This window comes from Mauremys reevesii, linkage group 9 (genome assembly GCF_016161935.1).
Source record: "Mauremys reevesii isolate NIE-2019 linkage group 9, ASM1616193v1, whole genome shotgun sequence".
Lineage (NCBI taxonomy): Eukaryota > Metazoa > Chordata > Testudines > Geoemydidae > Mauremys > Mauremys reevesii.
The window spans coordinates 54,786,886-54,803,327 of NC_052631.1; the positions used below are offsets into that span (position 1 = coordinate 54,786,886).

At 49.0% G+C, this 16,442-nt stretch overlaps 2 protein-coding genes across 11 annotated transcripts in view; one reads left to right on the plus strand and one right to left on the minus strand.

The window, feature by feature from the left end:
* ING5 (inhibitor of growth family member 5) overlaps positions 1-14,478 on the minus strand; it is a 34,334-nt gene extending 19,856 nt beyond the window's left edge. For 2 of the 6 annotated variants that reach the window (XM_039487584.1, XM_039487590.1), the window contains exons 1-2: positions 14,360-14,478; positions 13,851-14,013 (exon numbers count right to left, since the gene is read on the minus strand). In XM_039487584.1, the coding sequence (XP_039343518.1) occupies positions 13,851-13,887 (37 nt within the window). In that variant the 5' untranslated portion in view covers positions 13,888-14,013; positions 14,360-14,478. Of the gene's footprint in view, positions 1-259; positions 514-1,858; positions 1,931-13,850; positions 14,014-14,351 lie in introns of those variants that run through there. The other 4 variants (XM_039487586.1, XM_039487585.1, XM_039487588.1 and 1 more) reach the window with 4 other exon arrangements.
* DTYMK (deoxythymidylate kinase) overlaps positions 14,012-16,442 on the plus strand; it is a 68,979-nt gene continuing 66,548 nt past the window's right edge. For all 5 annotated transcript variants that reach the window (XR_005584504.1, XR_005584503.1, XM_039487593.1 and 2 more), the window contains exons 1-2: positions 14,012-15,158; positions 16,144-16,252. Coding sequence is in view for 3 of the 5 variants with exons in the window: in XM_039487593.1 (XP_039343527.1) it covers positions 14,945-15,158; positions 16,144-16,252 (323 nt within the window). In the remaining 2 variants the exon portion in view is untranslated. The remainder of the gene's footprint in view (positions 15,159-16,143; positions 16,253-16,442) is intronic.

Sequence of the window (16,442 nt, forward strand, 5' to 3'; positions counted from 1 at the left end):
GGGAAGGATGGCAAGAAGATGAGCTCCACTTGTGACATCACACTCCATATTCTTCATTGAAATATTGTTATGATATGAATATGGCATAACTAAATTATGTTTTATGTAAGATGGGTCACGTGAGGTATCATTGGAAGGTTATGATTTATTGAATGTGTTTCTCCAAATAGCATGCATGTATCATTTCTGCATCTAAAGTTAGGAATATTGTCTATGTAACAATTACAACTGTGTGGGTATGTGCTTGGGAAACACCCACCAGACAGTAAGCAATCAGCCTTAATGGGCCACTACGGAAAGACAATGAGTCTTCAAAGATGTGGATCTCCCATCTTCAGGGCAGTTCCTTCCTGTGGACACTGCAAATAAACCTGGTTTCATGGGTGCTTTGACACTACAAGGTCAGGTGATAATGTCACCTGGTACAAAGTACCACCTTGGACATTGCTGGTACTTTTCCACTGGAGACAAAGGCTTCCCGCCTTATGTAAATTCTGTTTAAGGCTGGGGAGTAAGGCAAACAGGACTCTTCTCCAATGCCTTTCTGCCCAAGAAGAAAGACTGCTGAAAGTACCTGAAGAGACAAAAGAACTGAGCTGAGGAAAAGGCAAGGGCTGAGTCCAGACTAAGGCTATGTCTACATTGGCAACTGAACGACAAAACTTTTGTCTTTCAGAGGTGTTAAACCCTCCCCACTGAAAGGCAAAAGTTTTGCCCCGACAAGTGCCAGTGTGAACAGCGCATAGTCAGCAGGAGCGCTCTCATGCTGACAAAGCAAATGCCACTCATTGGGGGTGGAAGTTTTCTGTCAGATGGAGAGCTGACAAACAGCGGCTACATTGTATGACTTTTAGTGACAGGGCGGTAGCAACACAGCCATGCCACTAAAAGCTGTGTAGTGTAGACATAGCATAAGACAGTCTAGTCTGTAAAAAGAAATAACTGGAACTCTAAGCTACAGAAACTCTGCAACTTGCCTAAAACAACATTTAGAGTGAGAAATCTGTCTCTTGAGTGTATTAAGTTTAGTTTGCATGTTTTATTTGCTCAGTAATCTGCTTTGTTCTGTTTGCTATCCCTTATAATCACTTAAAATTTACCTTTTGTAGTTAAACTGATTTCTTGTTTATAACATAACCCAGTTTGTGCAATTCATAATTGTGGGGTCGGGGAGGGGCAAGAAGCTGTGCCTATCTCTTTCCACACTGAGGGAGAGGGCGATTTTTATGAGCTTCCGCTGCGCAGATTTTTCTGTACAGCGCAAGACAATATTATTTTGGGTTTACTCCCCAAAGGGGTTATGTACAAGTGCTGGGTGAATCCCCAAGCTGATTGCTCCCACACATAGCTGTGTGTGCATGCTGGAGAAGGCTTGAGGGCCTGGCACAGCTAGGACAGGGTGAGGAAACCCAGACTGGTGGAATGGGTGGAACCAGTAGGACCCCAGCACATCAGGTGGCATCCCGGGGGGGGCAACCCATCACACCACTCATTTGCGAACTTTTCCAAATGGGAGGGATTCTGCTACATGATATGCAGCTAACCTCATGAACAGTACCTGGGGCATGACACATCTACACTATTATTGGAGTACATACAGTGTTAATTTCAGGCCACAAGATTGCATTGTGCATCTGCAATTCCACCATGCTGATATATAATCTCAAATAACGGACCTCTAGTCCCCTGCTGTGTAGTCTACAATGGTCAGATCCAAAGGCCACTGACTACACTTTGTTCCCACATGCACAATTTATTAATAATACTGATAGGCACCAGTTGACCAGTGACTCATTTTTGCTTTTCCATTAAAATATTTAAAGTGACAAAGAAAATTAAATGCAAAAAACTAACTAACCAGTAATATGTGCTTTAAAAGGACCAATTTCACAAAGATGAAACAACTGTGAACCAAATCAGCTGGAAGGAAAAAATTAATCAGGAAAATGTGACTAATAATAAGGAATTGTTTAAGGACAATTTCCTAGAAGCCCAAAATGTCACAATTAAGGAAAATGGCCACACTCGTTTAAAATAATTGACCTGGTTTACAGAGAAGTGAAGGCATCTATATAATTTTTTTTTAAATGGAACAAATTGAAGCAAGGTGAATCTGATAATAATGAATGTAAATCAGCAGCTAAAAATTAGAGAAGGTTTATAAAGGAAACAAAAAGGGACAGAAGGAGAAATCTATATTCAGCAGAGTTGAGGAAAAGGAGGAGTTTTTCAAGTGTATTGGGTACAAAAGAAATCCTAACAATGGTACAAATCCATTACTAGATGGAAATGTTAAAATTATCAATAATAATGCAGAAAAGGCAGAAGTGTTCAATAAACTAGCATCTCAGCAGGATGATAAACAGCAGCTACCAAAGTTAGACATTTTAAAATCAGCATCTCTGGATAATTTGTACCCAGGAATTTTAAAGAGCTGGCTGAGGAGCTCGCGGGACCATTATTTTTAATTTTCAATACATCTTGGAACACTGGGGAAGTTGCAGAATGCTGAAAGAAAGCTAATTTTGGGCAAACTATTTTAAAAGGATACCCAGGATAATATAGGCCTGTCAGTCTGACATTGGACATAGGCAAAATAATGGAGCAGCTGATATAGCACTTGATTAATAAATAATTAAAAGAGGATAATATAATTAATGCCAGTCAACATGGGTTAATGAAAAACAGATCCTGTCAAACTAATTTGATTTCTTTTTTAATGAGATTACAAGTTTGGTTGCTAAAGGAAACAATGCTGATGTAACATATTTCTGGAAGGCATCTGATTTGGTATCTGTAGTGAGGCGGCCTGGCTCCCGACGGCCCCTGAGAGAGAGGAACCAGAACAGCCACCTCAGTGGGCGGAGCCACCGCCGCCTGTTCCCGCCCCCCGGAAGTCAAGGGGCGGGACAGGAAGTATAAAAGCCCGGCCTCAACCCTCAGTTAGAGCCCAGCGGCCGGAGAGGACGGATGCTCCTGTTCAGGCTCCTGACCGGCCGAGCCTGCCCAGAGCCAGGTACCCTGACGCGGACGGACCAAGCCTCCCTCAAGCAAGGTACCCGGACGCGGACGGACCGAGCCTCCCTCGAGCCAGGTACCCCGAGGTGGACTGGCCGAGCCTGCCCCGAGCCCGGTACCCCGAGGAGCTGCCCGAGCGTTCCTGTGACCCAAGTCCAGAGGAGCAGCCCGACTTAGACCGCTTTCAGCACACCGAGGAGCCCATGGTATGGGACCCCGCTGCCGAGCCCAGCGACGAGCAGGTACCCGAGGAGGGGGAGATGGAATGCAGCCCGGGGGTAGCCGAACCCTGTCCGGCTGAGGGCACTGACGTGCCCATGTCAGTGTGTTGCGGCCAGGATCCCCACTGACTGCAGCGGATCCACACCGCTGTTAGGGCCCCGGGCTGGGACACAGAGGAGTGGGTGGGCCTGTGTCCCCCCTGCCACCCCACTCACGGGTGGCAGCCTCCCCCTCCTACCAGCGTTCAGGCAGAGAAGCCTGCACTTACCTGGGCTTCTTGAACTGCTGCCACAGCTCAGTTCCTGTTACAAGGCCCTGAGCCTTGAGCTATTGTTTGTTGCCCTGCCCTGACTGAGGGCCTGGGCCTCCTGAGACTGATGCCGCTGCTCTGCTCCTGCTACAAGGACCTGAGCCTTGAACTATAGTTTATTGCCCCACCCTGGGGCTTACTGACTCTTGCTGCTCTGCTCCTGCTACAAGGACCTGAGCCTTGGACTATTGTGTGTTGCCCCACCCTGACCTAGGGCTGGGGATTACTGAACTATTGTTATTACTCAGCTCCTGCTACAAGGACCTGAGCCTTGAACTATTGTGTATTGCCCCGCCCTGATTAAGGGCCTGGGCTTCCTAAGACTATTATTGTTGCTCAGCTCCTGAGACAAGGACCTGAGCCCCTGGGACTATTGGTTGTTGCTCCACCCTGACCTAGGGCTGGGGCTTACTGACCATTGTTGCTCAGCCCTGCTGTGAGGAGCTGAGCTAGAACTGCTGTGTTGCTGCCCCGCCCTGAGCTAGGGCTTGGGCTTTACAGACGTAGACTGCTGCTCAGCCCTGTAGTGGGATCTGAGCTCCCTGGATTCTGGTGTGCTGCCCCGCCCTGACCTAGGGCTTGGGGCTTACTGACTCTGTAACTGCTCAGCTCCGGCTGCCAGGACCGGAGCCTAGACCTAGTGTCTGCTGTCCCGCCCTGACTGAGGGCTGGGACTCATAGCAGGAACTGTGTGCCTTCTGTTCTGCCCCTGCTTGAGGGGCAGAACCCCCAAAAACCCTTCAGAACCCGGAGACTGATAGGGCCGTGTAGTGAGGCGGCCTGGCTCCCGACGGCCCCTGAGACGGCACGGCCCCTACCTCGGACTATTACAGTATCGCACAACATTTTGATTAAAAAACTAGAATGATATAAATTAACATGGCACATATTAAATGGATTAAATAATGCCTAACTGCTACATCTCAAAATGTCATTATATATGAGGAATCATCAAGCAGGTGTATTTCTAGTATGGCCCCCCAGGGATCTGTTAATCATTGTAGCGGGGTGGTTACCTGCTCCTGCTCGTTGGGGCTTAAAACAGCCCAGGAGAGGGCGGTAGCTGGGGCAGGATGCCTGGGCTGATTGGGAGAAAACAGGCCCAGCTGCAGCCAGGTCCCAATCAGGCCCAGCTGGCCACTATAAGAGGCAATGAGCCAGGCGCCCAAGCAGTCTTCCTCTGCCTGAAGAGAGAGAAAGGCCTGGCTGCAGGGAGCTACAGACAAAGTACCTGAGGGGAGCAGGGCTGGGGAGTGGCAGAGGAGCTGGGGAGCTCCAGCCTGGAAAGCCCCAGGCTGTGGCCTAGCATTGGGCTAACAGGTACTGGGGGTTGCAGAGAGCAGCCCAGGGGTAGGCCAAGGCACAGGTCCAAATCCAAACCTCTTTGCCTATGATGAGTGGCTGATACTGCAGTCTGCCCCAGGGCGTGGGGGCTAGATGGAGACTGGGCAGTAGCCAATACTGAGGCAAAGTGGGGATAGTGGGGTGGGGGTTCCCCTGGGAGGGGGAGACCCAGTTAAAGGGGCACCGGGGTCCAGGGAGGGACATGGGGGCCAGAAGCTGGAAGGTGGATCACCGGCCTGCAGAGGGTGCTCCATGCTGGAACTGAACTAATTCCCAGGAGTCACCAGCAGGAGGTGCCACAGGGGTGAGTCTGACCCATTTACAATCACATTTAACATTTTTATCAATGACCTGGAAAAAAACATAAAATTATCACTAATAAAAGTTGCAGGTCACTCTGACACATGGCCAGGAAGGAGCAGCTTGCAGGCTAATTGACCCAGATTCAACCTTTAGAGACATATTGGTAGATAATTTGTCTGTTTACATATATATTGATAGAGGTTGACAATATAATCTAACAGTTCCTGACTATGCTGTATGTATTCTGTTAATTCTGATATCAAAAGATCTTAACATTTAAATGAACTGTAAATATAGTGATATCACTGTATTGATTTCTCTTTGAATTATATAGCATATCACCTGCAAATGGTGGAAGATAGCCAATTGCCTTATATTAATCTGTGTAGCTCATTACTAGTGATGCTTAGGAAACAGATCTACTTCAAAGTTGCGACGATTGCCTGTTGTTCACCTGAGGACACCATGATATCAAGAGGAGCCCTGTATAAAGGATCTTGGGTCCTGATCCTTTTTATCTCAAATCTGCTTATGCTTTATCAGGGGAAACATTGAGCTACAAGACTGAGGTCTCCAATTTAATTTGGATCACTCTGGTATGGAACATTGTATTGAACCCGTGGACTTATTCTAAGAACTCTTTGCAACCCCAAAGCTCACTATGAAACTGATAGAACTGTAATCATGTCTGTATGTATAATGATCTTTTAACCAATATTCTCTTCTTTTATTAATTTTAGTTTAGTTAATAAGAATTGGCTGTAAGTGTGTATTTCTGTAAGATCTAAAATATTAACCTGGGAGGTAATGTGTCCAATCATTTGTGATTGATAGAACCTTCATATTTGACTTGGCTGTCTGGGAGGGAGCCCAACTGCTGGGTTGCTTTTCAGGGAACTGTGTTTTGGCTTCTGTGTAACCAGTAAGCTATTGTGGAAACTGTTTTGTTGCTATCTTGGTGAATCTAAGTATTAAAATAACCACCAGCTTTGGGGATTGCCTGCCCCATTCTTTGCAGTTTGCCCTACTTGAGTAACCTCAGTGTGGCCCCCCCCTTGGACCCTGGTCACAGACCTACAATAATGGGGGTGTGGTAAACCATAAAGAGACAGGTAACTGATATAGAGCAATCTGGATCATTTGGTATGCCAGGTGCCAGTTCACAATATAAGTTTGAGTGATTGTGGATTATCATGGGAGGCAGGGATTCTGAATAAGATTTGGGGTTGGAGGTGGATAATCAGCTAAACATGAGCTCCCAGTGCAATGCTGTGGCCAAAAGAGCTAATGTGATCATTGGATGCAAAAACAGGGGAATCTTGAGTAGGAGTAGAGAGGTTATTTTACCTCTGTAGCTGACACTGGTGCAACCGCTGTTGGAAGTATCCAGTTCAGATGCCCACAGTTCAAGAAAGAAGATAAATTGGAGAGGATTCAGAAAAGAGTCACAAGAATGATTAAAGAATTAGACAATGTGCCTTCTAGTGAGTGAGCTCCTTGAGTTTAAGTGGTGTCTTGATTACAGTTTATAAGAACCTATTCGGGGAACAAATATTTAACAATTGGCTCCTCAAGAAAGCAGACAAAGGTATAACAGGATCCAACATCTAGAAGTTGAATCTAGACAAATTGAGCCTGATAATAAGGCATACATTTTTAACAGTGAGAGTAATTAACTTCTGGAATAATTTACCAAGGGTTATGGTAGATTCTCCATCACTGACAATTTGTAAATCAGGATTGGATGTTTCTCTAAAAGATCTGCTCTAGGAATTATTTTGGGGAAGTTCTATGGCCTGTGTCATACAGGGGGTTAGAATACATGATCACAGGGGTTCCGTCTGGCCCTGCAATCTATGAGAAACAGCTACACCAGGAGAGGAACACTTTTTTATAAAGAGGGGTGGAGAGTCTGTAAAGAACTGGGGATGTAGAGACAACCCCTTATTGGATTGAAATCCATTCGCTCTACCAAATTTTTATTAAGCAAAACACTCAGCAAGTTGTGATCAATTACAAGTGGGAAGCTCATCAGGAGGATTTCACCAGAGTCCTCTCCAGCACTGGATAATATGGCTTCCACCACTCTTTGTTACACAAACTTATTTATAACTTTCTGTTACCTTAGAATCATATGGTTAGAAGGGACCACAAGGGTCATCTAGTCTAATCCCTACTTCTGGGGGAATTCTGCGCGTCTGCAAATCAGCAGAATTAATCTGTCTCACATAATTTTGTATTTTCCCGCATACAAAATATTTGCAGAAGTGCTGCAGTTCCTCCTTTTGCCCACCAGAGACCGCTGTGGCACCAGAACAGCCAGCTGCATTAATGCCGGCTGTTCTAGCGCCACAGCGGCCTCTGGTGAGCAAAATGTGGACCTGCAACACTTCTTAGGCAAAATGTATTTAATGCAGGGGAAAAAAACAATTATGCCCCGTGTGGCAGAATTCCCCCCAGGAGTAGAGTTCATCACAGCTCCCTGCCCACGGAGCCACGTTAGGGCAGAGTGGGGCACACAGGGCTGTTGGGGGGGGGGGGGGTGTCACAGACGGAGGTTCAGAATGACTAGTGGGGGGAGCAGACTGGAGCATGAGCTCAGCACCTAGTGGAGTGACAGTGAGCCTGGGGACAGGGGAGACTGGCTGCAGAGCTCCATGGGGATGGGTGATGTGGGGGACAGAGGCAGATGTGCCTGACTGCATGGGAGAGGCATGGGGTCAGCCAGGGACTGCATGGGCGAAGCTTCCCAACACCCTAACTATACCACTCCAACCCCAAAGAAAAACCTCCCACCCACACCCAGCTCCCTCCAGGGTCACTCCCAGGCTCCTTCCCTCTCCCTCAACTACTCCATTACCTCTGCCTCCCCCAAGCCTTTGCACTGCTTCTGACGGGAGCAGGAAATACAGGTCTGTATTGTAATTTAAATGAATTACACAAAATTGTGTATTAATATGCCTAGTAAGGGATCTGTCCAAAAAAAATATTACCAGAATCTTTTTTTTGTCTGTATTGTTACAGACATACTTGCTGACAAATATTTTGAAATAAATTACCAAAATAATTGTAACTGCCTAACTGGCATGATTATATTGTGTCATTTTGACAAACAGAATATGCAGAATTTTCAGATATCGCCCCCCCGCCAAGATGAAGGATTTGTTGTTTAAACCATCCAAGACAGATGGCTATCCAGCCTCCTTTTGAAAACCTCCAGTAAAGGGGCTTCCCAGACTTCCTAAGGCAGTCTGGTCCATTGTCCTACTGTTTTTACAGTTAGGAAGTTTTTCCTGAGATTTATCTAAATCTGCTATGCTGTAGTTTGAACCCACTGCCTCTTGTCCTGCCCTCTGTGGCAAAGGAGAACAACTTTTCTGCATCTTTTTTATGACAGCCTTGCAAGTCTCTGAAGACTGCTATTATGCAGCCCCTATATAAGCTGTGGGAACTAGGACTGCTACTGTAGGGGGAGTGTAGCCCTGTGACATTAAGAACCCAAGAGCAAAGGGGCACCCAGACAGCTGGTAATGAACCGCAGCTGGCTTAACTAGTTCTACTGTAACAACTGTTCAGTGTCATGAAATATATCTGGTAAGTCATGCAAGGTGCCAATGAAAAGCTCATGACTCACTGATTAATATCATTGTGTAATGTAGGTGCAAGCAAGTGATCCAAAATTATGAACATAAACTGAAATTACAATTCTTAAATCGTGTTTGCCAGCCAAGCAGGAGATACTCCACCCTAGACAAAGGACTGTAGTTTTTCCACTTGGTAGGGAGTCACTGCCTAAGTACTTTGTACACCTCTACCCTGATATAACGCTGTCCTCAGGAGCCAACAAATCTTACTGTGTTATAGGTGAAACCACATTGTATTGAACTTGCTTTAATCCGCCGGAGTGTGCAGCCCCTCCCCCCTCCCCAGAACGCTGCTTTACCGCGTTATATCTGAATTCGTATTACATTGGGTCGCGTTATATCGGGGTAGAGGTGTATTTACATTATCACATAGACCCATCAGGTTAACAAGTGGTAGAGGCAAACCTCACACTATCACAGTGGGGAAGGAGATACACAAGTACATGTTTCATGCTCATCTAATTACATTGGAGGGGGAAGGAACTAAATAATTTCAGCAGACAACCCAAGCAAGAAACTTCCCTCACCAGGAGACTGCATTTTTGGGGGGAGAAGGGGGATTTTTTTAAATAGCTTCTAAATTCTATGGCTTCAAGGAAGCAGATAAATTTAAATGCCAGTTCTGCACTCCTTTTTTAAAAAGTTGTATTTAAACTTGCAAAGGAACAAAACTTCTGCTTTGGAGCTACACAGGTACAATATCTTTGTATTTGGACTCATTTCTGTAATATGATTAAGTCTCCTCATGTCATGCTGCCACTCCCAGCTCAGCCAGACTCATGGACTGAAAGTTACATATGACAGAAAGGAAGATTCAGAAGATAAGACTTGGGCAAACGCCCTTGAATCCTTCCCTTTTGTTTTATTTCCTCTTAAGCTTTCAATAGGTGTGTTTGAAAAAACACATGGCAAAATACTCACATGCACCCAGGGCCATCCTTACCCATACACAAAGTACGCAGCTGCATAGGGCACCAGGAAATTTGGGGCATCACACTTCCTGGTGCCCTGCGCAGCTGCATGCTGTGCCAGCTCTTCCCCAGGGCCCCCACCCTTTCCCTGCCCCAGCCCGCCCCCATTCCCCTGACCTCTGCAGCAGGCCAGGCCTGAACTCATCGGCGGCGGGAAGTGCAGCGACTTGGCCTCAGCTGCACCACTGGTGAGTGCTGGGAGGTGATTCCCCCCTGCCTCCCAAGCCAGCCTCATCCCCCATTATGGAGGCCTTAGGGCCTACCCCGCCATGGGGGGGGTTGTGTAGGGCCCCAGAATTGCTAGTGGTGGCCCTGTATACATCCACTCGCAGGAGACTGCATGTTGCCTTCCTCACAGCTTGAATGAACTTTATATAGGGGTTACCCTCAGTGAACCTATGAAATAGATTCTTCTAAACTATAAAAGAGGAACAACCCACAAGTTATCTATCTTTCATCAAAGATGACTCAGGCAGCTTACGTCAACCTAACTCTAAGCGTCTACTCTAAATTGTATCAGCGTAGACACTGCGTTGCTTACATTGACTGTTGCTGCCTTTCAGAAGTCATCCCACAATGCCCCATACTGGCAGTTAAATCAGCGCAAGCGCTCCTGGTGAGGATGTGCACCGCTGATACAAGGAACACAGTGCGGACGTGTAAAACTGATTCAATTCCTGTTGTGGCTATACATCAACATAACTTCGGTCAACTTAATTTTGTAATGTGGACTTGCCCAAAGATACCAGCCCTTTGACTTTGGGAATAGATTCTAACGCAGGGATTTGGTCAGCCATCTTGATGGAAATGTGGTGAGGATTTTACGCTGAACCAAGCTAGTTAGATTTTAGTTACTAGAAAGTGTTTTATCTTTATTTCTTGTGTAACCATTTCTGACTTTAGTTCTTATACTTGTTTTGTTTTTTATCTAAATCAACCCATTACTGTTGAACTGTTTGGTAACTACTTAAAGTAACAAATATTGGATACTGACTCTTCAAAAGAGCAACAAACCTTACCATTCCTTCAATTATTTCAGGTCAGGATTGGACATTTCAGAACACATATTTTTGTAGAAATCTGGGGCTGGGGAGAGTGGCATCACCTTACCAGTTGTTAACCAATACTGGTGGAAGTCTGGTATTATAGGCCGACTCCTGGATTCAAAGCAGACACAGGGAGCATACTTGTTGCTGATTGTGGGCATGCTAGCCAGAAAGTTACAGTGACAAATCTTTAAGGCACTTAAGGTTTTAGAATAAGAGGTGACAACTCTTCACTGGTCTGGATTGCATACCACAAAGTAACACGCCCCTGCATGGGGAGGGGGAGCTGGGGAACAAGGGCAGCCCCCATGAGTAGGACCCTACCAAATTCAGTCCATTTTCATCAATTTCATGGTCATAGGATTTTAAAAATCATAAATGTCATTTCAGCTATTTAAATCTGAATTTCACAGTGTTGTAATTGTAGGGATCCTGATCCAAAAAGGAGTTGTGTGTGTGGGGGGGGGGGGTCATAAGATTATTATAGGGGGGGTTGCAGTACTGCTACCCTTACTTCTGTGCTGCTGCTGGCAGTGGCGCTGCCTTCAGAGCTGGGCAGCTGGAGAGCGGTGGCCACTGGTTGGGATCCCAGCTGTGAATGCAGTGCCACTGCCAGCAGCAGCGCAGAAATAAGGATGGCATGGCATTGCCACCCTTATTTCTGTGCTGCTGCTGGCAGTGGTGCTGCCTTCAGAACTGGTCACCCAGCCAACAGCTACCACTCTCTGGTTGCCCAGCTCTGACGGCAGTGCAGAAGTGAGAGTGGCAATACTGTGACTTCCCCCCCCTTGCAACTCCCTTTTGGGTCAGAGCCTGCAATTTGAGAACTGCTGGTCTATCCCATAGAATCATAGACTTTAAGGTCAGAAGGGATCATTATGATCATCTAGTCTGACCTCCTACACAATGCAGGCCACAGAATCTCACCCACCCACTCCTGTAACAAACCCCTAACCTATGTCTGAGTTACTGAAGTCCTTAAATTGAGGTTTAAAAACCTCAAGGTGCAGAGAATCCTCCAGCAAGTGACTTATGCCCCACGCTGCAGAGGAAAGCGAAAACCCCCCAGGGCTTCTGCCAATCTGCCCTGGAGGAAAATTCCTTCCCGCCCCCAAATATGGCGATCAGCTAAACCCTGAGCATGTGGGCAAGACTCACCAGCGAGACACCAAGGAAAGAATTCTGTGTAGTAACTCAGATCCCACCCCATCTAACATCCCATCACAAGCCATTGGGCATATTTACCGCTAGTAGTCAAAGACAAATTAATTGCCCAAATTAGACTATCCCATTATACCATCCCCTCCATAAACTTATCAAGCTTAGTCTGGAAGCCAGATGTCTTTTGCCCCCACTACTCCCCTTGGAAGGCTGTTCCAGAACTTCACTCCTCTGATGGTTAGAAACCTTCATCTAATTTCAAGTCTAAACTTCCTGACAGCTAGTTATATCCATTTGTTCTTGTATCCACGTTAGTATTGAGCTTAAATAATTCCTCTCCCACCCTGTTATTTATGCCTCTGATATATTTATAAAGAACAATCATATCTCCCCTCAGCCTTCTTTTGGTTAGGCTTAACAAGCCAAGCTCTTTGAGTCTCCTTTCATATGACAGGTTTTCCATTCCTCGGATCATCCTAGTAGCCCGTCTCTGAACCTGTTCTATTTTGAATTCATCCTTCTTAAACATGGGAGACCAGAACTGCACACAATATTCTAGACGAGGTCTCACCAGTACCTTGTATAACAGTATCTCTACTGGAAATACCTTGCCTGATGCACCCCAAGACCACATTAGCTTTTTTCACAGCCATATCACATTGGCGGCTCATAGTCATCCTGTGATCAACCAATACTCCAAGGTCCTTCTCCACCTCTGTTACTTCGAACTGATGTGTTCCCAGCTTATAACAATAGCGCTTGTTATTAATCCCTAAATGCATGACCTTGCATTTTTTCACTATTAAATTTCATCCTATTATTATTACTCATTAATCTGTTACTATTAATCTATATAGTGTAGGGTAAAAGGATACAAAAGATCAGTTTTCATGGTCTGTGATGCACTTCTCATAGGCCCCCTACCAGGGGCGGCTCTAGAAAATAGGCTGCCCCAGGCAGCGCGGTGTGCTGCGCCGCCCTTCCTCGGTCCCGCGGCGGGTCCCCTCTTCCCGCGGCTCCGGTTGAGCTCCCGCGGCAGGTCCACCGGAGCCCCGGGACGAGCGGACCTGCCGCAGGCATGACTGCGGGAGCTCCACCGGAGCCGCGGGAACAGCGGACCTCCCGCGGGCACGGCTGCTTGAGCTGCCGCAGTCATGCCTGCGGGAGGTCCAGCCGAGCCGCGGGACGAGCGCCCCCTCCGCAGTCATGCCTGCGGCAGGTCCAGTCGTCCCGGGGCTCCGGTGGACCTCCCGCAGGCATGACTGCGGCAGGTCCACCGGCCCAGCCTGCTGCCCCCTAGATTTGGCCGCCCTAGGCAACAGCTTGGTTTGCTGGTGCCTAGAGCCGCCCCTGCCCCCTACCCATGAGGAAGGGAAGGGAAGGGGAGCAGAGGGAGGGAGGCAGGGGGTGGGCGTCAGCCCTCTGGGGAGGGGAGGAAGAGCAGAGGCGGGGGGTGGGGGCAGCCCTGGAACAAGGGAAGGGCACTAAAGAGAAGAGGTTGAACTGCTCCCGCCCTCGGCAGGTAATGATGATACAAGCACGCGCCTCTCACGCAAGAGACGCGGTTGATGACGCACAATATACCACGCCCCCCGCGATGGGTGACGCAGTTGTTATTCCTGCAGTCAACTGCAGTAACAACAGCGCTCGCGCCAAGCACCGCCCCGTCCCGAACTGAGCGGTGTCACCGCCCCCGCTCTCCCCTCCATCATCCCCGCCCCGCCGTGGAGACCCTCTCCCGCAAGTGCCCCCTCCCTGGCGCCTGTCCCCGTTCCCCCTCACTCCACAGGTGGTGGGGCGCCCCGCTCCCTGCGCCGGGCCCGCCACTCACTGTCCAGATAGTGCTCCAGGTACATGGCTGTCGCCATCTTGTGTCCCGCTCCCTGCCGCGCTGTTCCCTCGTCGCTCGGGCCCGCATGACAAGGGCCGCAGCCCCGGGCTCATTCCATATTCAGGAGCTGCCGCCGCTGATTGGCCGCCCGGGACACCACCAGCTGTATATCAATAAGGAGGCGGGGCAACGGCACAGGCGCCCAGGGGGGAAGGAGCAGGTGTCATCCAAGGATTGGGAGGTGGTCCCAGCATGCGCGCAGCACCCGCCTTCCCTCATGGAGACACACCTTCCCTTCCGCCTCTCCTCCGCCCCAGCCCGGGCAGCCGCCCCTCTCCCTAGCCTCGCCGTGGCAGTGCCAGCCGCCCCTCTGCCTAGCCCCGGGCAATGACAACCTGTAACTAGCCCCCAGCCTGGAGCAGTGACCGCCTGTAACCCCTCCCCCCCCGGAGCAGTGACATCTCCTCACCCCACCCCAGGGGCAGTGACAGCCGCTCTCACATACACACCCAGGCCGGGACAGTGACAGCCTCTCCTCACCCGCCCCAGCTTGGGGCAGTGACCGCCTACCCCGCCGGAGCAGTGACGACCTCTCCTCCCTACCCACCCCGTAGCAGTGACAGCCGCCCCTCGTCCCAAGCCGGGACAATGACAACCTGTAACTCGCCCCCTGCCTGGGAACCGCCTGTAATCACCTCCCCTGTGACAACCTGTAACCCGCCCCGCCCTCCCCCAGCTTCTCCTCTCCCCACCTCCCCCAGCCCGGAGCAGTGACAGCCTGTAACCGCCCTCCAGCTCGGGACAGTGACAACCAGTAACTCTTCCCCCACCCGTCTAGGGAAACGGTAGCTGTCACCCCCATAGCCAAGCCCGGGGCCGGAGCAGTGTCCCCGCACAGTCCCCCGTCTAAGGAGAGGGCGCCCCCAGTGTAGCTGCCGACAGGCAGGTGCCCTAGGCAAACCCTGAACCCCGTCCGTGCGCTCTTGCCCCACGGCGGGGCTAGGCAGGGTGGAGCAGCGGGCGGGGCTCCGCCCGGGCGGACTTGGAGGCCTGCGGCAGCCCCTGCTATCCAAACTGTCCCCGTGTGGCTCTCTATGGTTCTCCGGAAGCGCACGCTCCTCCTACCCGTGCCTATCTCTTCGGGAGTGGTAACGGTTGTGGTGCGTGCCGCCGTGGCCATGGCGTGCAGACGCGGGGCGCTGGTGGTGCTGGAGGGGGTGGATCGGACCGGGAAGACCACGCAGAGCCGGAGGCTGGTGGAAGCGCTCCGGGCATGTGGGCACCTCGCCGAGCTCCTGCGATTCCCGGGTACGGGGGGAGCCTGGCACTTCCCCCCTTTTCTGCGCGCCCACCCGTCCCCAACCCTCGTGACATGGATGGGAGGGGCACCGTTCCCGCCATGACACAGGGGTCACCGCCAATCCCAGTAACATAGAGGGGACAGGGGACATTGCTAACCCGTGACATGGAGCGGGGAGATACCACTAACCGCCCTGATGGGGGTGGGGAAATTGGGGAAGGTGTTAGCAACATTAACTCCATTGATTCAGAGTGGGGCAGCCCTATTTAGCCCTCTGACAAGGGGTGGTGGGCCCTGAGGGGTGCACACCAAGGGCTGGTGATTGCTGTGGCTTTCCAGTAAGCAGTGTTCCCCAAAGTTTGAAAGCAAGGTGTCCCTTCAGGAAAATAAAACCATTGGTGCTGTGTCTTGCCCTCCTTTTCATGCCTGCCACCTACAGTTCGAGGTCTAGTCATCTTAAAGGTATACGTCTTCATAGCTAGTGTTTGCTTTGTCCTGGGGTATGCCCCCCCTCCACTTGGGGAGAGGCCTCTGAAAACATTGGGGAATGTAACACTGATACCTGTGGCTGCATTCTCAGCTGTGGTGTTGCATGGTCCCTTGGCTGTCACAGTGAACCCTTTGTGGTGGGAAGGTATTGCCACACTAGAAAGGCCAGGACACATGGCTTTTCTGTCATGTTTCCCTACATTTACTCCTTTTATTTTTACTCTGCCGTTGAGGTTGTGCTTCCCATATTATGGCACCTCCTGGTTTTTGGTTTGTTTACATTGCAACTTGAAAATTCTCTTTGCGTAGCAATTTTTAAAAATTGAATAGTTGGATTTTCAGAAAAGCAGTATGTATGTCCAAGCATGACTGGTTTTAGTTTTGGGTTTAAAATATCTGTTCCATGGAATTTGTACATGGAGTAAATCTTAAGTCATATTGCACAGTAACTGAAGCAAGAGACTACATAACTCACCAGATTTGTTCTTGTACTCTTTCTTACAGACAGAACAACAGAAATTGGGCAGCTAATTGGCTCCTACTTGGAGAACAAGAGCAATTTGGAAGACCACACAGTGCATCTGCTTTTCTCTGCTAATCGCTGGGAACAAGTGTAAATATAATTCTTTTTTGAGTTTTAAAGTAATGTGCACAGCTTTGAATCCTGAGTATTACCTCCACACTTTAGGGCACCCACCTTAACCCAGTTCCTAGAGCTCAAGGCATAACCCGGTTGATTTAGGCAGCCCCATTCCCAACTTGATCCTGCTTCTGAAAACAATATTTACCCATACTCCTGATTT